Genomic DNA, 25217 nt, shown 5'->3' with positions numbered 1-25217 from the left:
CTGATGGATATATTCATTATTTAATTTTTTTTTTTCGAGATGGAGTCTCACTGTGTTGCCCAGGCTGGAGTGCAGTGGTACAGTCTTGGCTCATTGCAACCTCTGCCTCCCTGGTTCAAGCGATTCTCCTGCCTCAGCCTCCAGAGTAGCTGGGACTACAGGTGCCCGTCACCACGCCCAACTAATTTTTGTATTTTTAGTAGGGACGGGGTTTTGCCATGTTGGCCAGGCTAGTCTTGAACTCCTGACCTCAGATGATCCACCTGCCTTGGCCTCCCAAAGTGCTGGGATTACAGGTGTGAGCCACCGCGCCCGGCCCGGATATGTTCATTATCTTGATTGTGATGATGGTTCTGTGGGTAGATGCATATGTCAGAACCTATCAAAGTGTTATTTTTTAACACTTGTTGTATGTCAATCATACCTCCATAAAGATGTCTAGAAAATGCAATTCTGTCTAGACAAACAGAGTGGAAACTCTGTCTTGACTGCAGCACCTTTGAGAAAGCTTGGGAGGTTCTACTGACTATATTTGTAATTTGACCCTAATTTTTTCTTTTTTTTTTTTGAGACAGAGTCTTGATCTGTCACCCAGGCTGGATTGCTGTGGCACGATCTCGGCTCACTGCACCCTCTGTCCCTGGGTTCAAGCGATTCTCCTGCTTCAGACTCCCGAGTAGCTGGGATTACAGGCATGCCCCACCATGCCCAACTAATTTCTGTATTTTTAGTAGAGACAGGGTTTTACCATGTTGGCCAGGCTGTTCTCAAACTCCTGACCTCAGGTGATCTGCGCACCTCGGCTTCCCACAGTGCTGGGATTACAGGTGTGAGCCACTGCACCCGGCCATTTGACCCTAAATTAATGTGAGGTTTTCACTAAAGAAACTAATGGAAGCATAATGTGGAGATCCGGCAAGTGTACATGGCACCACATCTGAATAGCATACTCTGTTCTGGGCACCATAATTGTGAAGTGTTGACACCTAAGCTCTTACCTGTGTTTGGCCAGGAGACAAGATTTGGAGCCTTCTTGGAATCCAATTTACTTGGATTTTTCAGGAGTCCAGTTCCTGCTAATGGACTGCAAATTCCTGCCAGAAAATGCAATCCTGACTTGAGGCAGATGTAAGAAATTCATAGCTCTCCATCTCCAGGGGTTTAGAGAGTTCACTAAGTGGCCGGAGTTCCATGTGGGCCCCATGTGCTCTATTCTGCTGGGGCACTTATGACAAATGACCTTCTCAGGGAGGGTGCACCCTCTGTGGCCTAGTTATGATGGGCTGCAGATCCTGCGCAGTTCTAGGTATGCTAGTGTAATTCTACTCCTCGCTCACTAGGAAAGTTTAAGGGAAGGCAAGTGTAAGAGTAAGGAAGCTGTTACTATGAGGATAACCTTGAATCTGCTTATTAGAAATAAGCACTGAACTTTCATGCCCTCAAGTACTTTATGATTGTTAACAAATTAGTAGCAATACACCTCCTAGTGGATGGGGACACAGCAGTGTGTTGAGCTGGCCAGCCAGAGGCTGAAAACTGCCTGGACTTTAGGAAGCCCAGGATGTAGCATAGAGCAGTAGCCCCTGCGGTGCCCTCAGCTGGCTCTGCACCTGTCTATCCCCTTCCAGATGCCATGCTGGGATCAGTGCTAGGGATCAGGCTCAAGGGTCAGGCCTGGCCTTTGGGCTGGTCCTTGAGCCTGACCCCCTGGCACTGGCCAGCACATTTTGCTTGATTTCTCAGCTAAACCCAACCTCCTTTGGCTACAGGGATTTCTGTAGGTGTATCAGAGGCCACCAGAAAGGTGTGAGAATTCTAGAAACCATGTGCAAAGAATTGTTTAAAGATCTGGGAGTATTTAACTTGGAGGAGAGAAATGAATGGGAAGCAAGGCAGTGGTCTTCAAATTCTTGAAGAACTGACCTGACCAGGCTTGTTCCATTGGGCAAGGACACAGAAGGCCAAATTAGGGTACAGGAGCAGGTTTTCTGGGGAGGCAAATTCAAGCTTAACACAAGGAGGAAGTTTGCAACAATTAGGACTGGCCAACAATGAACTGACTGTTCTCAGAAACAGTGAACTCCTTTTCACTGTGGGAATTAGAATATTCATGGCCAGGGATAGACACAAAGGATTTCTGTGCTTGAATGTTCTGTGGAAGCTTCTCCCTCCAGGCTCTGGAATTCTGTGATTCTAAAAGCTCCTGTGTTCTTATACTTTGGAGATCCCTGTTTAGACTGTGGACATCTGCTTGAGTTTACCCATCCACTTCCTTCCCGGGAGCTCAGCGCTCCCCTGCACATCACGGAAATGGTTTTCATTATTTCTTTGCTTCGGAGGTTGGGATTTCTCTTCCCCACATTGTGGGAGCATGAGGTTGAGGTCCAGAGATTCTGTACATCATACCAGATTTCCCTCACTCTGGATGTCAGGCTGTGTCCTGAAATACATTTCCTATGGAGCCTATGCCCTTTTCTGTTTGAACGATGGGTTTAACATGGGATACACGGGGCTCTCTAATGGGAACACTAAGAGGCTGGAAGCACCGGGCGGGGATCCTCATCTTCCCACACCTCTCTCCCTCACCCATCGAATGGGCATGCATTTTCCTCCTCATCACTTCCACCCTCGCTCTGAGCTGGGAGAATATGTCAATGACAGTGAAATCAGTAATCTTGTCATTCTTACTGTTGCAAAATTCACAAACTGTGACATATATCATAGTGTGTAGATATTCTTTTGCATACAATACTGTGTTCTCAATAACACTAGTTCACCACACTGCATGTTCAATTGTTTCTCTAGTAATTTGTGGTATTCCCAGTGCCTAATACATTTAGGTCATCAATTTACCCTTCCTGAATTGAATTGAAGGGCTTATATGCAGAGGGTAAGAGTGTCCTTCACATGGGGGTCACTTAAAAATATTTGGTAGGCCAGGCCCAGTGGCTCATGCCTGTAATCCCAGCACTTTGGGAGGCTGAGGCGGGTGGATCACTTGTCAGGAGTTCGAGACCAGCCTGACCAACATGGTGAAACCCTGTCTGTACTAAAAATACAAAAATTAGCTGGGTGTGGTGGCACATGCCTGTAATCCCAACTACTCAGGAGGCTGAGGCAGAAGAATCGCTTGAACCTGGGAGGCGGAAGTTGCAGTGAGCCGAGGTTGCAGTAAGCTGAGATCGTGCCATTGCACTCCAGCATGGGCAACAAGAGTGAAACTCTTGTCTCAAAAAAAAAAAAATTGCTAAAGTAATTGTTATAGCTGGGAAGGGCCTTTGGAGGCTCAAACTCCTCATTTTGGAAGGTGGAAATCTGAAGTTTAGATAAATAAGGACCAGCCAGCTGAACCAGTACTGGAACACAGGTGTCCCACTGGCTGCATGGTGCCCTTTCCACTGTGCTCCCAATCATGTGTCTTCTTTCTCCATTTCCAGCCTTGTTAATTTTGTGTGCCACACCTGCTTCAAGAGGCAGGAGAAGCTCCATCGCTGTGGGCAGTGCAAGTTTGCCCATTACTGCGACCGCACCTGCCAGAAGGATGCTTGGCTGAACCACAAGAATGAATGTTCGGCCATCAAGAGATATGGGAAGGTGCCCAATGAGAACATCAGGTGAGAGCTGGGCACCCTGGTGGTGCTTCAGATTTCCAAATGTCAGGCTGGAATGGTGGCAGTAACAACATTCCCAGATCTAAGGAAGCTAAGCTGAGTGCAAGTCAGGAAACAGCCTCAAAGACTGGATATGGTCACTTCTCTTCACTCCCTTAACGTCTAAGAGGGAGAACTGGCTGTTGACAGCAGTGATTCCAAACTGCAGTCACAGGCTGAAACTGGCTTGCAGATTCCTTCTGTAGGGCTCCCCAATGTTTAGTTTATTTAGGTATTTTGGATACAGGGTCTGCTCTGTTGCCCAGGTTGGAGTGGAGGGGCCCTGATCACAGCTCACTGCAGCCTTGACTTCCCAGGCTCAAGTGATCCTCCCACTTCAGCCTCTCAACTAGCTGAGACCACAGGCACACACCTCCACATCTGGCTAATTTTTGTATTTTTTTAGAGATGGGGTTTTATCACGTTGCCCAGGGTAGCCTCGAACTCCTGAGCTCAAGCGATCCACCCGTCTCGGCCTCCCAAAGTGCTGGGATTACAACCGTGAGCCACCATGCCCGGACAAGGGGCAAGTATTTTTAAATTGATCCACCAATGTTTAAAAATTGGGAAATTTCACATTTTAAAATTAGGATTTCTGACTTCTCTTGAAAAAAAAAAAACAAAAAACTGAAGATCTGGCAAAATAGGCTAGAGCTGAGTAGTATCTGCCACCTTTGAAAAAATACAGAGCTTTCTAAGTCACAGCAGCACCACTGCTCCCTGTGGTCATACACATTACACCAGAGAGTGCATTTGAGTTTGCAACTAATGGCCTTTCCTGGTGGCCATCATCAGAATCTCAAGGCCTATAGCTCCAGCCCAAGAGATTCCCAATCCTGGAGGTTCCGCTGGGGTGGGGCTCGGTGCTGGGCTGCAGGGAGATGCTCAGGAAGCCAGCACTGCAGAGCAAAGGAGATGGAGATGGTGACTGGGAGCATTTTCACTGTGTGCATAGCGTGTGAAGTTAAGGCACAGAATGGAATTGTCATATCCTGATGATTTTTAGGAACCTGCAGGATGAAATGGCTCAGTCAACCTCTCCATGCCCCTTAGCTCCATCTATTGAAACATTACATATTCTTCAAGACCTGAAGTAAATGGCACCTCCTATGATACTGACTGAGTTGAAATCTACCACCCATTGACCTCTATTCTCTGAGCTTCATGACCCTTTCCTCGTTATTTGGAGGCAGCAGATCTTCCCTGTGCTGAGTCGTATTTTCCCCAGTGCTGCCCTGGGCTCCCTGTGAAGACACCTCAGTTTCCAGGCACCTGGAGTCCCATGCGGGGCATTTCTCCAGAAATAACTCAGTGACTCAAACAGGAGAAATCGGGAAGATGAAAAAGGTTCTGGAAACAGATGGTTGGTGATGGTTGCACAGCAGTGTGAGTGTGCTTAATGCTACCAAACTGTATGCTTAAAAATGGTTAAAATGGTTCAAAAAGAGGTGGGGGGACAGAAGGGACCCTGAGGTGATGGCACTGGTTAGTGTCTTGACTGTGTAGGTGGATACATGAAGCTACATAGGTGATAGCATTGTATATAATTAAACACACATACACATTCATGAGTGTAAGTAAAACCGAAGAAATCTGAATGATACAGGTGGGTTAATATTCTGGCTGTGATATTAGTTCTCTAAAATGTTACCATTGGAGAAAACTGGGCAAAATGTACAAGGGATCTCTTTGTATTGTTTTCCAACTGCCTGTGAATCTGCAATTATCTCACTTAAAATTTCAATTAAAAAAAATGAGGAGAGGGCCTCAGGGACAGGATCTGTCCTGGACCACCATCCCCTCCCCAGATGCCTGAGAAGTGTGCAGTCAGTGGGTGGCAGGAATATTAAAGTGTCCCTGGGTCATAAGCTTCATCACAGGCCACCTAATAGTTAACAAAGAGGCCTTCAGGATGAAGTACACCCCTTTGTCTCATACTCAAGTCCCTGTGTCTCTATAGGTCTCCTCCTGTCCCACCTGGCCTCCTCCTCTTCCCCCAGAGCCCCGCTCCGGCCAGGCCAGGCCCCTCCCTGCTTCCTGCACGTGGCATGCCCGTGGCTGCCTCGAGGCCTCCGCTCACACTGTTTTCCGGCCTAGATTGCCTTCTCCACTTTCTCACTCCCCAATCATTAAGAATACCAATACTTTCACACACAATGCAGACACCTATTACCTCACTTTGTCTTCTGAATACCTCTGGAGGTTAGCATAGCAGGGAATATTTTCCCTATTTTACAAGCCACCAGATAGATTCAGAGAGGTCAAGTGACTTGCCCAGGCTCACATAGTAAGAAGTGGAAACAGGCCATTAGACTCCTGATGCAGGGCTCATCCCAGTAGGCCACACTGTTGAGAGACCCAGGCTGCCGCACCTCTCTGTTTCCCCAGACCCCACAGAACCTGGCTCCTGCCCACACCTCCACCTTTATTTGGTCTCCATTTCTTGCTCCCTGTGCTCCAGCCACCTCTGCCTTCCTGCTGCTTCTCCATCATGCCAAGCTCATTCCTTCTTCAGGGCCTTTGTACTCACTGCCCTCTCCTGAAGTGCTCTTTCTCCAGTATCACAGAGCCAGCTCCTCCACCCCTTCCAATTCCAGCTCAAATGTGCCTCCTCTGTGACACTTCCCTGGAAGACCTTAGCTTCCCCACCCCAGTCACTCTCTATCACGCCACCCTGTATTATTTTTTCTGCATAGCACTTTCTATGTAAAATGTGCTTGTTTACTTACCTCTCCCCCACTATATGAAGCATCATGATAGAATAAATTCCATCCATCTAGTTTAAAAACGTATCTTGGGCCCAACATTGTGCCTGGCATGCATGAGACACCCAGTAAATGTGTGTTGAAGGAATGAATGCAGCTGCAGTGGCCTCCTGATGCTGCCCTTCCCACAGGCTGGCGGCACGCATCATGTGGCGGGTGGAGAGAGAAGGCACCGGGCTCACGGAGGGCTGCCTGGTGTCCGTGGACGACTTGCAGAACCACGTGGAGCACTTTGGGGAGGAGGAGCAGAAGGACCTGCGGGTGGACGTGGACACATTCTTGCAGTACTGGCCGCCGCAGAGCCAGCAGTTCAGCATGCAGTACATCTCGCACATCTTCGGAGTGGTAGGCCCCCTGCGTCCCTTCTCCATCCTCCCTGTCTGTCTCCTCTTTCCTTCCCTCCTCCCACTTGGGGAGGGTGGGGCTTCTCAGAAGTGAACTAAGAGGCAGAAGCCCTGTCTGCCCTGGACCCTGATTTCTATTTCCATAAAGGTCTCATCTAGCCCAGGCAGCCAGAGGCGCTGGAGAAACCGCCTTCTATTTACCGCATGTAGCAGAAACATCTACTGCCCCTTCCATTTCTGAGCCCAGGGACAGGCCTCCAAATGACCCAACTAATAAAATCCAGAGATTCTAGAGTATGATTCCTTATCAAGGAGGGGCCATGGTGACAGCTGGGATCGTCCAACTAAGAAGTTTCCAGAAACTGTCAGGCCAGAGTTGGGAGGGGAGGCCAAGAGGACTGAAGGAGGACAGGAGTTTGAAGTGAAGCCCCCTCATCCTGGACTCTGTCTTCTGGCCTTGTTTACTGTGAGGCCATTCCTGCTGTATCTGAATTGGCATCCCACATACAAATTTTACTTATTTATCCATCTCTGGATGGTAGATTTGGATGGTAATTTATCCTCTTACTTATCTGCACTTTTTACATTTTTTTCCTCTCCACGTTGAAAATAAAGACCCCCAATCACTATCCCTTCCTGCCCACCAGTCACTTTGGAAACCTTTTTCCAGGTCTGCCAGGCAGGATTGATGTGGAGCCTGGAGCAGTGGGGGATGTGAGCCAGAGAGAGGGGAGTCAGGGTTTTGGGGTGGGAGCAACCAAGCCAGATGAGGCCATAAGAGTCCGGGAAGTGGGGGCGAGAACCCGGTGGATGAGGAGGCTCAGGTCCTGGCTGTGGGGATGGATGTGTTCCATCTGGTAGGCCAGGACCTTTATGTGGTGAAGGTGAGCAGGCTGAGGACGGAGGAGGACAAACATCACACTGACATCTCTCCAGTCTTCACCATATTGGGGGGCGAAGGGAGAGAGATTGATTGAGTCTAAGGATTTGGCTCACGCAATGGTGGAGGCTTGGTAAGTCCAAAATCTGCAAGGTAGGCCATCAGGCTGGAGATCAGGGAAGAGTTGCAGTTCAAGTCCGGAGGCATTCTGCTGGCAGAACTCCTTGCTCAGGGGAGATCAGTCTTTATTCTATTCAGGTCTTCAACTGATTAGATGAGGCCCACCCACATTCTAGCAGGCACTCTGCTTTACTCAAACTCCACCAACGTAAATGTGAAACTCATCCAAAAACACCTTCACAGAAGCATACATTATAGTATTTGACCAAATATCTGGGCACCATTGACCAGCCATGTGGGCACACAAAATTAACCACCACAGCTTCCCATGTATTATTTTACACAATCTTTACAACACAAGGTAAGGTCCATGCTTTCAGCATTTCTATTTTATAGAACAGAAAACCTAGGCCCAGAGGGGTTACATGACCTCCAAAAGCCACATGGTTAGCTTGTGCCCAGGGAAAGTCTAGAAGCAGTCTGTATTTTCAGGAGCCAGAGCTTCTACCTCTTATTTATTTATTTATTTATTTATTTTGAGATGAGGGTCTTACTCTGTCACTCAGGCTGGAGTGCAGTGGTGCAATCATGGTTCATTGCAAACTCCATCTTCCAGGCTCAAGTGATCCTCCCACCTCCCAAGTAGCTGGGACCACAGATGCATACCACTATGCCTGGTTAATTTTTGCATTTTTTTTTTTTTTTATAGAAGCAGGGTTTCACCATATTGCCCAGGCTGATCTCAAACTCCTGAGCTCAAGTGATCTGCCCATCTCTGCCTTCCAAAGTGCTGGGATTACAGGCGTAAGCCACCACGCCTGGCCTAAGCTTTTACTTTTACCTGTTATGTTCTATAGCCTTGGGGTGAATTGGTGTGTTGAGTAATCTTCGGCATCCCTGATAGGTCTGGGGACTAGGGCTAGAGGTCATATAATTACCAAAGGTTAGAGCTGAAAAGATCCTTGGAGCTTATCTAGTCCAATTTATTCAACCTATAGACGGGAAAACCAGGGCTCAGAGAAGAAAGAAGTTTGCTCCAAGTAGTACAGCTTGTTAGTGGTACTCAGAGGCTTGACATCATGAACTTACTAAATGTCTGATGAGAATAAATGGAGAAAGTGACACTCCTCCATATCTATGACAAATATCCATGTGAGGGCATAAATGTCTACTGGGTTTCTGTTATGTACAGCATGTATTCATAGATGTATTTATAGATGAAGTGGAAATCTGCATGCAGTTACTAATGTATTCTACGTTATATTTATTCTTATGTATTTTTCCTACTGTGAGAGCAGATATTTGGTGTCTGTTTCTGTAAAGAAAAATTTATTTTTAAGGAAAAGAAAATCACTTGGATGCCACATCAGTAGTAACCAACTTGATTTGCCTTGAATCTCAGAGATAAGTGTTAAATATGGCACTCATCAGATTTAACAACTGTGAGCAGGGAATATAAAACTATGCACCAGATACAAAATAATCAAAAGAGATGTCAATTTTTTTTTTATGAACAGCTACAGGAGTTTAAACTGAGTAGGCAGAGGAAACAGGGGAAGGAAAAGCTCACACACACACACACGCCCACTTGCACACAAAGCAGGGTACAGAGAGAAAAACCAAGACAGAGACTGAGGAATACTCATGTAAGACCCAGATACAGAAAAAGGAAAACATTTCCACCTTTGACTCTTTTAGAATAGAGCCACAAAAAACTTTCAAGGTAGGGTTGCATTTTTGCAGGTATGGGACTGTTCCATGGCCCTAATCTTGTGTATCATTTGGAGTCATGCAGAGAACAGGAGACTAATTGTTCTGTGTCCAGACTCCCTAAGCATCTCCAGGGTGAGACTGGGTCTTCTGTTTTTTAAAACTCCTTTCAACAGCTAGGATGTTGTTCTGTCCATGTCTGTCGACTGACCTTTCATCTTTTCCCCTGGGTAGATTAACTGCAACGGTTTTACTCTCAGTGATCAGAGAGGCCTGCAGGCCGTGGGCGTAGGCATCTTCCCCAACCTGGGCCTGGTGAACCATGACTGTTGGCCCAACTGTACTGTCATATTTAACAATGGCAAGTGAGTATGTCTTTATCTGGGGGTGTGTGTGAAGGGGATGGGGAGACCTATGGTGTTTTCTCCACTTGACTTAAGCCAAAGTCAACCTGCTAAACCTGAACTAGCATAAATTTTAAATGTATAGCACATAGAAATCTCATTCCAGAATAATTGTGAATGAGAGAAAGGCATCATGGAGGATATCGAAGAATTCAACCTGGGTCATTTCTGAATGTGTATGTTTCTTGGGGCTGCCTGGACAGGTTAGACAAACCTTTAACTACTATTTTAAAACTTGAAGCCTAGGATTATCTGTCTAGAGGTCATTTAGTCAAGGTCTCAGCAGGAATCAGGGGGCACACTCAAAAGGGTTTACCCAAATAGAATTGAATGAAGGGACAATTTACAGAAGTGTGGGCAGGGTTTAAGATACTAAAAGGGGCAGGGCCTGGTGGCTCATGCCCGTAATCCAAGCTCTTTGGGAGCCCGAGGAGGGGCAGATCACTTGAGGTCAGGAGTTTGAGATCAGCGTGGACAACTTACTGATACCCCCGTATCTATAAAAAATAAATAAATACATTAGCCGGGCATGGTGGTGTGTGCCTGCAGTCCCAGCTACTCATGAGGATGAGGCAGGAGGATCACTTGACCTCAGGAGGTTGAGGCTGCAGTGAACGATAATCATGCCACTGCACTCCAGCTTGGGTGACAAAGTGAGACCTTGTCTCTAAAACCAAACCAAACAAAACCAAACAAAACAATATAACAACAAAAAGAAACTAACAGGAATGGTGAGGTGCCCAGGGACTAGCAACACATGAAACCATCACCACCTCTAGGCCTGGAAGGGCAGGTGAAGGAAGCACTGTTTCTGCAGCTAGTGAGAGCTGGACCCGGGATAGAGGGCCCCCAACAGCTCAGCTGTGGCTTACAACTGTGTCTAGAGAAACCAGCCAGCTGGCACCATGGCTCAGAAAAGAGGAAGCCAATGGACTAGATAGTCCAACCCCTCATTCCCCCAACCTTCTGCTCTCCTACCATTGGCCAAACCCCAACCAGAAGCCAGACCACAAAGAAACCTGGGTGACGCAACCCTCAGAGGTCAGCCCTCTTTTCTGAGACAGCACAGATGAGGGGGGACATAAGGGCACATGATGGATTTGGGGGTGGGGTACAAATGGAGAAGAATCAGCAGATGGAATGAGCTCCTGCTGGTCCATGGCTCAGGATGGGGAGATGTAGGGGAATGAGGCCAGAGCAATATTAATTGCTTTTGCTCTTAGAGATGAGCTTTTATGACAGATACAAGCTGACTTTGAGCCATCAACAATGAGCAAGTTTCCCCCAAAAACTTCCTAGAAGCCAGACAATGGTGTCTGGTTCTCAGCTGAGAATCGGGCCTAAGCTTCAATATGCCAAGTACCCTGATTTCTCTTTTCCTTCCTATTTCTGAAACCAGGCTCTTAAATAATTGAGAAAGTCACTCAAGATGGGAAAGTTTATTTTGGACTCAGATGATAATCTTTTCTCAGCATTTGTGTTTCCTTTCTGAAGCCTTTTGGGGTCACTGGCCTGGATCTTATGGAATCCTCCCTAGAGGGGCTGTTGACAGAGCTTGACCTGGTTGGCAGAGAGGATCAAATTCAGCCATGTATGGGCCTGGGCCTTCTAGATGGCCCTCTTCTAAGTGGTGGTGACCCAAGGCTCCTCTTGTCATTGGGTGTAACAACCACAGGAATCTAGGAACTCTTTCTTCTGTGTCTGCTCTGGCTTCCTTGCATCTACTAATTTCTAGCAGCCACATTTTATCCAGGCTTCTTGGCTTTTGTGCAAGAGAAGGTGACTTTGCATTTCCTGTCTAGCCACCTGCCATAGTGGAAAGAACCCTAGACATGGGGTTAGGGGCCCAATTTGAACCCCAACAATTTTTACATACTATCTCTGTGACCTAACCAGCCTCCATGTGCACTTCAAACTCTTTGCAAGACAGACATCCAAAGAGGCAATGTTTATTCACCCAGGATGCTTAATAGAATGATAATAACAACATTGTTCATGTTTTTTCAGCACTCTGCTTTTAACTGTCTCATGACAGTCTCATTACAGGTGAGAACACTGAAACACAGGGAAGGGAAGGAACTTGTTCAGGTCAGGGCTGAGTACCTTTGAATCCAGAATGTCTTGATCCAAATTCAGTGCACTTTCCACTATACCAGGCTGTGTCTTGTCCAGTGAGTCCAGCTAGAAGGGGCTAGGATAAAGGTTGTTGTGATGGCCAAAGCTTTGATACTGTGACCCAGAATGCTGTACACCCTTGCACTGGATCACACCTGATCAGCCAATGATAATGATTTCCATATGGGTGTCTGTTTTGTCTTTCAGTCATGAGGCAGTGAAATCCATGTTTCATACCCAGATGAGGTGGGTCAGTCCTTTCAAGCATCCCTGCTCCTCTGACCCATCTCCCTCACTTGCCTGGTTTGCTGGGGCCACCCATTCCCGAGACTTCTTGGCTGCCATCTGTCCATAACGTCCTTCTGTATCCCAGTGTCTCATCTTTTTAATGCATTTAAATTAACCATTTTTTCCTTACCCACATACCACCTGCCTTGCCTTTGCTTTATTTTGCCTCCTTTCTTCCTCCCTTTCATGCCTCACTTCCACTGCTCTTCCAACCTTGAAGCATGAACCCTTGTAGTCCACATCGTCTTAGCAAAAGCCTATCTTGTCTCCCTAAACCCTGCTTACCATGAAATGGGGACTGTGACTGACCTACTAAAGGACTGTCTGTTTATAAGCCCCAACTTCTCACCCAGACTGGGCTCCAAAAAATAGCATCTATAACTGATATTTTTAATAAATATTTATTCCTAGTATTCTGCTTACTGCTTCTGACCAACTATGAATTAGTAGTTTAGGTTAAATTTTACTTTTCTTAATGACAACCAAATGGACCCAGATGGGTCTTTTCCTCAGGGTGGGGTTGACAGCTCTTGAAATAGTCTTTGGATTAAGAACAAAATGCTGTGTGGGAGTTTGGGCTTTGGGAATGCTGGGGTAGAAGTGGTTGGTGCACTTGAGTCTGTGCTGGTGTGCACTGCACGTGAATTTGGATGATTCACGTCATCTCTTGGACTTGGGTTCCACATCTGTAGAGAAAGGTCAAGAGGAGAGTGCTCTAGGGACCTTCCTAGTTCTAAGTCTCTGTAGCTCTGGGCTCTGTCCCTAACCTCTGTGAGAAATACTTAAATAGGCTGCCTACTTGTGGCTCAATTAGCTGAACTATAGAATTGCAGATTGTTTGAGGTAGAAGGGGTCTGGGGTCCAGGGTGGGGATGAAGCTTGTCCAAGAAAGCTGGTTGGAGGGAGAGCCAGGGCTAAAACCCTCATCTCCTGCCTCCTGCAGTGCTTATTTCAGGCTGGTCTCCATTCCCCTCCCCCAATCTCCAGTTTCAAGTAAGGTAAAATGAGGCATACATATATGCATCTTTTCATATTTAAGTGACATTAAGTTAATTTGGTTTTGAAAAATTTCTAATACCATTGAAATAATCAGACACCCTGAGACTGTGCAAGAATTGGCACAATCATGATGGGAAGTAAAATTACTGGAAATTCCAGCCCAATTGGCCACTGATTCACTGTTGAATTAGAATATGTCACTACAGTGAGCTGCCTCTGTAAAAGGGACTCGTCGGGGCAGAATTGGTTACTTACCCAACAGAGTTAAACCCCAGAGATCCACACTCTATCCTGGCCCAGGAATTTCTCACACAGAATTATTAAGGACATTAGTAGAGTCCTAAAAATCAAGGGCTTTGATGCATCCTAATTCCCATGCATTGAAGACCCAGGAAGCAGCCTGAAAGCAACCAGGCAAGGCTACTATGTTGAGGACAATCGTGAATGGTATGAAGTTCTAATCCTGGCTCTGTCCCGAAAGTGTTGTGGGACCTATCCCTCTTGTGTCACTATCCTCATTTGTGAAATGAGTGTCCCTGCAGCTCACACATAGGATTCTAAGCAGAACTGTGAGCAGAATCACCCGGCCTTCCTCTCCTACTGGCCTTTCATCACTATAGTAACCGCTGCTGCTGAAAATTGGGGTAAGGAACAAAGGAAAGGAGGGACAAATGGTGAGCAGGCACTTCAGTTTTGCAGGCTTCACAGGAGTTGTTTTTATACATATTATCACATTAATAGGTATGTCAGTGTATCTCACTTTGGGAGAAGGATTTTTATCCATAAGTGGTCACCTCAGATGCCTGGATATGAACGTCACTACCATTCAGCAGTTGCTCCCTTGACTGTCACCTCAGACCACAGGGAAGGGGCTGCCTTTGACTGGGACTCTTCTCAGATGCTGGAGTCTTGCCATTGCTTTTGCATGCTGTCCAACTGAGCCTTTCTGGAAGGTAAAAGAAATGACCACGGATCTCTGTGCAGATGCTCTCCCCAGCCCTCTGCATCCTGCCACTTCCTCTCTGGATGATGGCTTTCTACTAGGCAGGGAGGTCCCAGGATTCTGGGGAGATACAGGAGCATGGTTTAGGACCCAGCTTGCAGGGCCCACCACTTGTTTTCTGTAGCTGTCTGGCCTTGTGGTGGAGGATGCATGGTTGAGAGGTCCACAGACTGACCTCCACCTGTTTGGCTCAGCTGGATGTCAGTTCTGCAGTGGGTTTTTACCTTCAACATCTTCAGTACCTATCACATTAGGTAAGGTGGGTAGTGCTGTAGCTAATTGAGGGTCAGGTCTAGGCTGGAAGGGAACTGAAATGCCATCTGCCCTTGCTAACTACCTTCAACCAGTAAGCCACATCTCCCAATAAACACCAAAGTGAACAATGCAGTAAGCTAACAGAGCCAGCCTTTGTTTATTTGCCTTCAGTGATCTCCAGTGGGCTAAGTCTCCTCAGGTAATTTGGCCTGAACCATTGGACTGAAGGTTAAGAGGTGACTTCAAGTTAGACACAGAATGGGCCAAGGTTGTGGGTAACCGAATGTGTATGTTTCTGAGAGAGTAGTCCCCAAACTAACCAGAAAATATTTTTAGGTTTCTTCTTGTTTGGAGTTTTTGCCTTATTATTTCTCCCTTCCTTTGTTACAGACAATCAGTAGCTAAAAGTAAAGGGAGGCTTACGGGCATGGACATTCTGTCTGGTTTTATGACCAAGCCCAGCTCTCTACTAGGAGTCTATTTGAGCTGATTCCACAGTAGTTAACTGAATGGAATGGATCAGACTGTTCTAAAGAATAGAGTAGAATTATCCGGAAAATCATCCTTTAGGTCACATTTCTCCTTTTGTGGGGTCAATGGGAGTTTCTGAGTGTCAGTGAAAGTCATTGTCTTTGAGACCCAACTCCATGAAGCCTTGGAGAGCACGGATCCCATTCCAGTAGGCCTGGATTCGATTCACCTTTTCCTTTCACCCTGCTTCAGAATTGAGCTCCGGGCCCTGGGCAAGATCTCAGAAGGAGAGGAGCTGACTGTGTCCTACATCGACTTCCTCAACGTTAGTGAAGAACGCAAGAGGCAGCTGAAGAAGCAGTACTACTTTGACTGCACATGTGAACACTGCCAGAAAAAACTGAAGGATGACCTCTTCCTGGGGGTGAAAGACAACCCCAAGGTACACACAGCCCTGCTGCTGAGGTGTTTGTGTCTGTCTTCTCCAGGAGCCAGTCACAGGTGGTTTCACAGCTAATCCGTGTGCCCTGCCCATGAGCTTCCTAGGGAGCAACTGTCACCCTGGGGAGGAGGCAGGGCATGAGAGCAGAGCACCGCAGGTAGGTCCCAGCTAGGTCCTGGCACTGCCACTTGCCAGGTGTTTGAGTTTGGGGAAGTCACCCAGTTTTCTCAACAGTAAAATAGGAATGATGGCCCCACTGCAAGAGGTTGTTATAAAGATTAAAGAAGATGATGTGTGTAAAAGGAGTGGCATACGGAGTAGACACTGGAAATTTTGGTTCCTCCTCTTACTCCTTTATGAGTTGAGTGATGTTGAGAATTTAAGGTGTTCAAATCAGATGGGCAAAGAGATTTATCATCTGGTTATCAAAAAGATATTCCTAGTCCCATGGGGATGGGCAGTGTGGAGACAGGGCTAGGTTTAGATTGGTCAACATCCTGAACTCCTGGGTAGCTGTTGCCAGTTGATGGTGAGTCTGTTGAGCAGCAGAGGAAGGCTTGCTGAGGGGAGGTCAGGAACCCAGCTGAGCTGGGAGAGAGAGCTGAGCCGCCAGGTGTCAGAGTAGCCAGTTAAAGCAACAGAGCAGAAATGAGAGTGAAGTATTTAATCACTTACTGCAATAGTGTAAGCAAGAAGCTAAAACCGAAGAAAGCACTGACTCCTCTTGTCCATTTCCTCCAGTGAAGCTGCGCTCAGGGGGAGGATGAGGGGGATCAGCACAGGCATGGAGGCGTCTCACATGACATTCTCTTTTATAAGGACGCAAGTCATACTGGGTTAGGAGCCCACTCTACTCCAGTATGATCTCACCTTAACTAATTACATCTGCAATGACCCTATTGCCAAGTAAGATTTCATTTTGAGGTAGCTTCTGGGACTAGACTTCAACATATGAATTTTGGGAGGATACAATTTAACCCCTAACACTGTGTGTGCTACCATTTATGAACATTAAAAGGCACACACACACACATGCACACCCATGTGCATGCAAGCATACTCGGTTTCCATACAGACAGAAGTAGGAGGACCAGCGATGCCTGGGGTGAAGAGATTGACAGTCACCCCTCCCAGGCAGAGACAAAGCAGTTGGGGTCCAAGGATTTATGTTTTCTATAGGAACAACCTCTTTTCAGAGAATCAAAGGTCTGTATTCTAGGACATGTATATTGGATGCATGTGAGAGGCACTGAGCACTGCATCATGGGCGCTACAGAAAAGAATTTGTTATTGCACTCACCCTCACCCCGACCTTTCAGAACCTGCAGATAACATGTCTTATCTGTGAGCCAGTCAGCCTTCCCTCCTGGAGACTGGCCCTGAGTATTTGTTTCATAACTTGCTTCCACACTACTTAATTTATTTATTTTTATTAAGAGGCCAGACCCTCTTTTCTCTATTCTAAAATAAAACAACCATGTGATCATTTCTTTAGATTTTTTGATGTTTACCTGGCAGTTTCAATAGTTCAGTAGGCTATGTGTGGCCTTTAGTTCCCATCCCTTCACTTTAGATTTGCTGTTACCAGCTGGTGACAATACACACACGTCTCCAGTATGAATAGCAGAGTTGGCATTTCTCTTGATATAAAAGATTGATGATTTCTGCTTGAACCTACCTGAATTCAAGGCAAAAGCTTTCTATTATATTTTATATCAAATTGAGTTTCTCTATTAAAACAACTCAAAATAAAAATAACTCACCTATACTAACTGAGCAGAAAAAAATTGAGTATATCTTTTTAAAAGCAAATGCTTCCTCAGGCATTAAAAAAAGGCCATCATAATATAGTAGGAAGAATACTGGAAGAAGAATTATGAGGCCTGTGTACTAGTACTGGCTATGACTCTAAACATCTGAGCTTGGCCAAGTCTCTTCCTTCTGGGCCTCAGTTTCCTCATCTGTAAAATGGGGAGTTGGACTAACTTATTAACCATTTCCTCAAGCTGGACTATCTACAATGTCATCACAATCATTTCCTTTCTTTTCCCTATAATGCTGTACCCCACCCTGATAAGCCTCCATCAGTACACCAGCCTCAAACCTTCAATTGCCATCAAAATCTTTCCTAGCTCCTTAATATATGCGTATGTAAACCTATGTAGAAATAAAAACCAAATATTTTTAAAACGGGAAAATAATAGCAAAACTTATGACATTTTTCCTCAGTTGTGTCTCTGGACTGTCTTTGTTTAGGCTGCTTAGGTTTTCTTTTATAATCATTCTTTTTTAAAATTTATTTTATTTTTATTTATTTTTGAGATGAGGTTTCACTCTGTCACCCAGGCTGGAGTGCAGTGGTGTGATCTCAGCTCACTGCAGCCTCGACTTTCTGGGCTCCAGCGATTCTCCTGCCTTAGGCTCCTGAGTAGCTGGGACCACGGTGCATGCCACCACTGCTGGCTAATTTTTGTATTATTTGTAGAGACGGGGTTTCACCATGTTGCCTAGGCTGGTCTCAAATTCCTGGCCGCAAGTGATCCGCCCGTCTCAGCCTCTTGAAGTGCCGGGATTACAGGCATGAACCACAGTGCCTGGTGGGTTTTTCCCTTTCTCTCTCCAGCCTTTACCCATGGTTTTCAAATAGGAATGTGCCAGGCCGGGTGCGGTGGCTCACGCCTGTAATCCCAGAATTTCTGGAGGCCAAGGCAGGCAGATCACGAGGTCAGGAGTTCGATACCAGCCTGGACAATATGGTGAAACCCCATCTCTACTAAAAATACAAAAATTAGCCGGGCATGGTGGCCCACGCCTGTAATCCCAGCTACTCGGGAGGCTGAGGCAGAAGAATCACTTGAACCCAGAAGGCGGAGGTTGCAGTGAGCTGAGATCGTGCCACTGCATTCCAGCCTGGGCGACAGAGCAAGATTCCATCTCAAAAAAAAAAAAAAAGAAGAAAAGAAAAAAATCAAATAGAAATGTGCCAATTTTTCCAGGCTTGGGAACCAACATCCTTCTTACTCCTTCTCCTTCCTCTTTGGCTCCTTTTCCTCTGGCTCCTCCCATTTCCTCTGGCTCCTCCCCCGTTCATCTGGCCCTTCCCCCTTTCATCTGGCTCCTCCCCTTGTCCTCTGGCCCCTCCCCTTATCCTCTGGCCCCTTTCCTTATCCTCTGGCTCCTCCCCCTTTCCTATGGCTCCTCCCTTCTCCTCTGGCTCCTCCCCCAGCCCCTCAGATCCCCCAACTCCTGCTCCTTCTCCTATGCCTCTGGCTCCTCCCTCCCTCTTCCTCCTTGTTTTCTGTAGAATTTGATGCTCCTGGTGACAGCGGCCTTTCACTGCGGGGGTTCCTTAAATCCTGTCTGCAAATCAGAATGTTCCTGCCTTTTCTCTGAAGAGTGGAGCCAAGTGGAACAGCCCCGTTTCCTTTCTCAGAGTAGATTTATCACATGTTGCACTTATTAATTAACAACCTTTCTGCCAGGTTGTTTTGGGGAATCTTGTAAGTTGCCTCTTTAAAAAAAATTGACTCACTTCCAGAGCTTCAAGTGACACTCCCTTACATCATCAAATTGAGCAAGACTTTGATGAACACTTAACCAGTTAGTATTCTCTTAATCTATCCTACAAGCTACTGATTACTCCAGAAGATTCACTAAGAATTTTGAGATTTAAAGATAATAGAATTTACAGTACATTAGATACTAGGGGTCATAAACTATACATGATTTTGTGAGTCATTACTTGGGCAATAAGCTATGGCTATAACTAGAAATGTAGGTTTGACAGATTGATGGCACACCTCTGGTCCACCAGTCACAGAACTCTGCACAACCAGGCAAGACATGGGCTTAATTCCAATAGGCTTAGGAAAGCAGTCACACACTGAAATGACTTCTTTGGAACAAAGACATGATTTGAGTTCACAGAGGGCTGAACAGCATTCCAGGGCATAAGGCAGCAGCTGGTAGCAGGCAGGAGGGCAGCCAAAGCCAGAAATCTCAGCCAAATCAAAGGTCAAGACAAAGGTTAAGCTAGGAGTGAGACCTGCAAGTAGAAGCTAGCGCACTGATGGGTGCATCCATTGTCAGAGTCAGGCCATGGAACAAATACAGATAGACACATAGAATAACTAACTCCAGGGAGGCCCAGATACAGAAGGATATGGAAACAAGGATAGCCAAAATTATAGGGATAGCCAAGAGCTACACAAAAGCCAAAGTAGGTGAGGTGGGCAGAAGAACAAATATAGTACCCCTTTCCTTATGAGAGCCTGACCCTGAAGCAAGGTGTCCTGGCCAGAGGACTTTCATACTGCAAGATGAAAACCCACGGCAGAACTGGTCCAGGACAGCTGGAAGAAGGAGGGAAGATGGTCTACAGAGGGGGATACATTTTCATTGGAACAAAAGCCCATTCTCTTGTTACTTTTTGGTAGTTTACTGAGGGTGGCTTCACAAAACAATGTAAACCGCAAATCGAAAGGAAGCTGTTGAGTCTAACTCTTTAGAGTGAAAAAATTGGACAACCAGAGAACTGGTTAAATAAATTATCCTAGCTTCATATAGCAGAAAACTTTACATTTATTAAAATGATGATATAGATAGTTTTATATTGATATGGGAAAATGTCTACAATATACTGAGTGAAAAAATGCTATAGACAGATATATGGTATAATTCCAGTTAGAAAAAATAGTCAATCCTATTGGCACATACACACACATATGCATGTGTGTGCACACGGACTGAAATTCAGCCAGTGCTTACTGGTAAAGTCATTTAGACATATCCATTGTTTAATTTAATTTAATCTAATAATTTAATTTAATTTTCTTTTGAGACAGGGTCTCACTCTGTCACTCAGGCTGTAGTGCAGTGGTGTGATCTCGGCTCACTGCAACCTCCACTTCCCGGGTTCAAGTGATTCTTGTGCCTCAGCCTCCCTAGTAGCTAGGACTACAGAGTGCGCCACTATACCTGGCTAATTTTTGTATTTTTAGTAGAGCTGGGGTTTCACCCTATTGTCCAGGTTGGTATCAAACTCCTGACCTCAGGTGATCTGCCCGCCTGGGCCTCCCAAAGTGCTGGGATTACAGGCGTGAGCCATCGTGCTGGGCTGACATACCCATTGTTGATGGTCACTGTCTGTGCTTTGATTGGTCAGTGCTTTTTCTGTATCAGTCATTAAGTATTTTAAATATTATTTCTGTATGCATGCATAGGAAAATATTCCCCCAGATACTAACTGTAGTCATTAGGTGGGTTCTAAGGATTTCTTTTTTTTTTTAACCATACTTTTTAATATTGTTTTAATTTTCACAACTTGCATATGTCAATTTTACAGTCAGAATAAATAATAAAGTTATTTTCATTTTGGAAGAAAGTTATAAAAGATTTGCTTAAGCAAAAAAAAAATGTTTCAGAAAAGGACTTCTGATAGGAATAAGCATAGCATGTAAACTTCTTGTTTGGACTTTGAGAAATTTGGCTCTTTTTCTTCAAAATTATTATGTCCCTGTGGGAACTGCCTTCTTAATTATGGCACTTCCTTGCCTCAAATATCAATACCTTGTTTTGTTTTGTTTTGTTTTGTTTTGGTAAGATCACTAGGCTGCTTAGGCAAATATAATAATCCTAATGAGTCTAGATTTCACAGGAACAGCTGACAGATATTCTCCTGATATCCTTTTGGTCAAGACAAGGAAATACAGGCTGGATGCTAAGACATTTGGAAGAGTTTGAATAATTATAATCACAAGGACCCTCCTTAATGAACTCGAAGACAAATTGGAGTATGATTTTTGGGTCAAGTCCCTGGGCTCTGTCTTTAGCCCTGTGCTGGCTGGTATTTAAATCAATGACTTGGATGAAAACAAAAATGTAAGGATGTACCTGTGGAATATGTGGTTGACTTGAAACAAAGAGGGAGAGCAGCAAATATTTTGGGTGATAGAATCCAAAATGCCAGAGAAAACACAATAGGGATCAATGTCAGGTTCTGCCCTGGGGTTCAAAGGGCCAGGAATTTGCACAGGCTGGGATGATTGGCTGACAGCAAGGGTCTGGGACTTGGCTTAATAGAAAACACAAGTCAGAAATATGATGAGGGAACTGGAATAGCTACAGGATCTTGGGTAGCATTTACAGGAATGAGGCATTCAGAATGAGGAAGACATTAACCTTGTGCTACATTGAATGTCAAAGATGGCAACTATTCAAAGGTGGAATGGGTTGCCTCATGAAGCCATCTCTAGCTCAATGTGTCTCTCTTTCCCAGCCCTCTCAGGAAGTGGTGAAGGAGATGATACAATTCTCCAAGGATACATTGGAAAAGATAGACAAGGCTCGTTCCGAGGGTTTGTATCATGAGGTAAGAATTCACTTGTTATAGAGGATGGGGGTAGAAAGGAGGGTGGAAACATTCTCCAGTAAGGGAGGGAAATGGCGTGAGAACGGGCGGTGGGGGAGGGGAGCTACCAAGCAGGTTATTTTTCTAGAAGATGTCCCTTGGTTGAGATCATGACTCTTCTTGTCCGTAAACCTTTAGCATCTCTTAGGGGTGCGTTCTCAGTGACTGTTTAACCCAATGAAACTGGGTCTGAGGGGAGCAAATGCAGCCAGACACTTGTCCCTGGGGGATCTGTGACAGCTAAACCTGGTATCAGAGATGGGGGAATGCAAATGCCAGTGGACATACTGGGAGTGAGTTGCTTGTTTTCCCATAATTGAATGCATGTGCCAGCTACAGTTTTCAGTCTCTCCCAACTGAGCATTCAACCTTGGCTCTTGAAGCACCAGGGATTCTCAGCTGGCTCTACACTAGAATCACCTTTGAAAAATTTTGATGCTCAGGCCCCCACTCAGGACAATTTCACCAGAATCTCTGGGCATGGGACCCTGATATCAAGATTTTTAAAGCTCTTGGGTGATTTCAATGTGTAACCAAAGCCGAGACCCACTGTCAAACACTGGCCTGCAGGGTATTTGTATTGAATTAACCTGGGCAGCTTATTGGAAATACTGATTTCCATTCTCACACTCTAAGATGTGACTCATTCAATCTGCAACAGAAAACAGGGACCATCAATTAGTATTTTGTTCCCCAAGCTCGCTAAGCAACTCGAATGTTAATGTCACTAGGGCATGCAGATTTGGGAGATTAATTTCTATTCATTTCTATTTCTATTTCTTTTTTTTTTTTTTTTGAGATGCAGTCTCGCTCTGTCACCCAGACTGGAGTGCAGTGGCACGATTTCGGCTCACTGCAAGCTCTGCCTCCCAGGTTCATGCCATTCTCCTGCCTCAGCCTCCCAAGTAGCTGGGACTACAGGTGCCGCCACCACGCCTGGCTAATTTTGTGTACTTTCAGTAGAGAAGGGGTTTCACCATGTTAGCCAGGATGGTCTCGATTTCCCAACATCATGATCTGCCCGCCTTGGCCTCCCAAAGTGCTGGGATTACAGGCGTGAGCCACTGCGCCTGGCCTCATTTCTATTTCTATTTCCCTTCTCCTCTTCCTCCTTCTTTACTAACTCATTTATTGCACATTTCTAAACCCTTACTGGGGTGGCCAACACAAGACACTCTCCTTGCCTGGAAGGAGTTCTGTCAGGTGGGTAGACAGTCACACACACAAAGTGTTATTGTACAACATGGAAAATCTGTCAGAGGCACGAGGTGGGAGCTGGAGTGAGCAGGAGGGCCCCACTGGCTCCATTGCCCTGGGTTCTCTCCTGTTCGTTTCTTCTCCTTCTCCATTCAGACTTGGCAGGGGTAGGTGTGGCTCTGGACACTGCCTCCATAGGTTTAAGAGGATTGTTTTCAGGATGAATTGATTGCCACCATCATTTTTCCACTCCCCGCCACGTCGGGGTGGCCCCCACCACCTCGGGTTGCCTCATGAACTCTGGGAAAGTCTCAGAGCAAAATTAGTTCTCACTGATTTCAAATGGAATTGTATGACATTTCTCCCATGAGAGCAGCAAAGGAAGGAGAGGAGAACAACAAACACCTAAAATCTAGAGACCACTAGACTTTGTAGGGTAGGGCCTAATCCTATGTCTATACAAGAGTCAGTCAGAAAAGCCTGACTCCAGGACGATTGCGGTCAGGTCCATCTTTTTCCTCACCAGGGCCAAGGCTGCATCCTTCTGGGGATGTTTCCCAGCTTCCTGGGAGCCTCCTTCTCTGCTCATCCATCTTGTACACTTCAGTAGGACATAATTATTCAAACTCACTGAGCCTCAGGACCACCCAGGGCCTTATACAAACTACACATCCAGGGTTTTTCTCCCAGATATTTGGTTTCAATTGGTCTGGGGTAGGACTTGAACTTCAGTGTTTTAAAAAAGCTTTCAGATGTTTCCAAAGCACAGTGAGTGGAGAATCACAGGAATGGTGGTGAAGCTGCGGCTCAACTGCTTGGTTTCAGTGCTCACCATCTGTGTGACTTTGGCAAAGTATTTACCCTCTCTGTGCTTCAGTTTTCTCATCTCGTAAAATGGGATTATTAGTAGTACTCATCTCAATGTGTTCTTATAAGATATATAAATATATTTGTATATGTATATATGTGCATGCATATATATATATACACACACACACACACACACACATCGATATCTTTAGAGAATTGGTTCTAGGACTGCCACAGATACTAAAATCTTCAGATGCTCAAGTACCTCGTAAAAATAGTGTATTTTTGCGTACAACCCATGCACATCCTTCCATATACTTTAAAGCATCTCTGGATTACTTATAACACCTAATACTATGTAAATGCTATGTAAATAGCTGTTATGCTGTATTGATTTGTTTGTATTGTTTTTTGTTGTTGTATGATTCTTTCTTTCTTTTAAAATATTTTTGGCCAGGTATGGTGGCTCATGCCTGTAATCCTAGCACTTTGGGAGGCTAAGGTGGGCGGATTGCCTGAGCTCAGGAGTTGGAGACCAGCCTGGGCAACATGGTGAAACCCTGTCTCTAGTAAAAATACAAAAATTAGTCGGATGTGGTGGTGTGCACCTGTAATCCCAGCTACTCAGGAGGCTGAGGCAGGAGAATCGCTTGAAGCTAAGAGGGGGAGGTTGCAGTGAGCTGAGACTGAGCCACTGCACTTCAGCCTGGGCAATGGAGTGAGACTCTTGTCTCGAAATATATATATATATATTTGACCTGCAGTGGGTTGAATCCATGGATGTGGAACTTGTGCATATACAGATCTGACTGTACATATATGTGTGTGTTTGTGTGTGTGTGTATGTATAGCTTTCATAGCTTCCTGCTACCTATTGATTTTGGAAACTCCTCGCTGTGCTGCATCTGCCATGTCTCACACCATTACCCTTCCCATTCTTACACCTTAGCCAACAGGACCACTTTGCAATTCATACCCCAAACCCGTGCTTTCCCACCTCTGTCAGCAATTGCCCCAGTCTTAAAAAGAATGATTGTCTGGTATCACCATGATGGTCGCGTATGTGAATTAAACGTGTGCTCTGGTGCAATGGTAATGGGCAGGGCCTCTGTCTCACTCTAGGTTGTGAAATTATGCCGGGAGTGCCTGGAGAAGCAGGAGCCAGTGTTTGCTGACACCAACATCTACATGCTGCGGATGCTGAGCATTGTTTCGGAGGTCCTTTCCTACCTCCAGGCCTTTGAGGAGGCCTCGTTCTATGCCAGGAGGATGGTGGACGGCTATATGTAGGTGACGATTCTAGGTCTCAGATAGTCTCCTGGAAGTGTGTCTATTCCAGGGATGGCAAATAGATG

General features: G+C 45.6%; 1 protein-coding gene across 1 annotated transcript in view; it reads left to right on the top strand.

Annotated features, from left to right (window-relative positions):
• SMYD1 (SET and MYND domain containing 1) overlaps positions 1-25217 on the top strand; it is a 45199-nt gene that overhangs the window by 13129 nt on the left and 6853 nt on the right. The window contains exons 2-8 of the mRNA XM_003805855.4: positions 3438-3614; positions 6547-6760; positions 9704-9834; positions 12196-12234; positions 15257-15446; positions 21724-21816; positions 24985-25148. Of these exons, the coding sequence (XP_003805903.1) occupies positions 3438-3614; positions 6547-6760; positions 9704-9834; positions 12196-12234; positions 15257-15446; positions 21724-21816; positions 24985-25148 (1008 nt within the window). The remainder of the gene's footprint in view (positions 1-3437; positions 3615-6546; positions 6761-9703; positions 9835-12195; positions 12235-15256; positions 15447-21723; positions 21817-24984; positions 25149-25217) is intronic.

This window comes from Pan paniscus, chromosome 12 (genome assembly GCF_029289425.2).
Source record: "Pan paniscus chromosome 12, NHGRI_mPanPan1-v2.0_pri, whole genome shotgun sequence".
Lineage (NCBI taxonomy): Eukaryota > Metazoa > Chordata > Mammalia > Primates > Hominidae > Pan > Pan paniscus.
The sequence above is the reverse complement of the archived record's forward strand: the minus strand, read 5'-3'. Positions and strand labels throughout refer to the sequence as shown.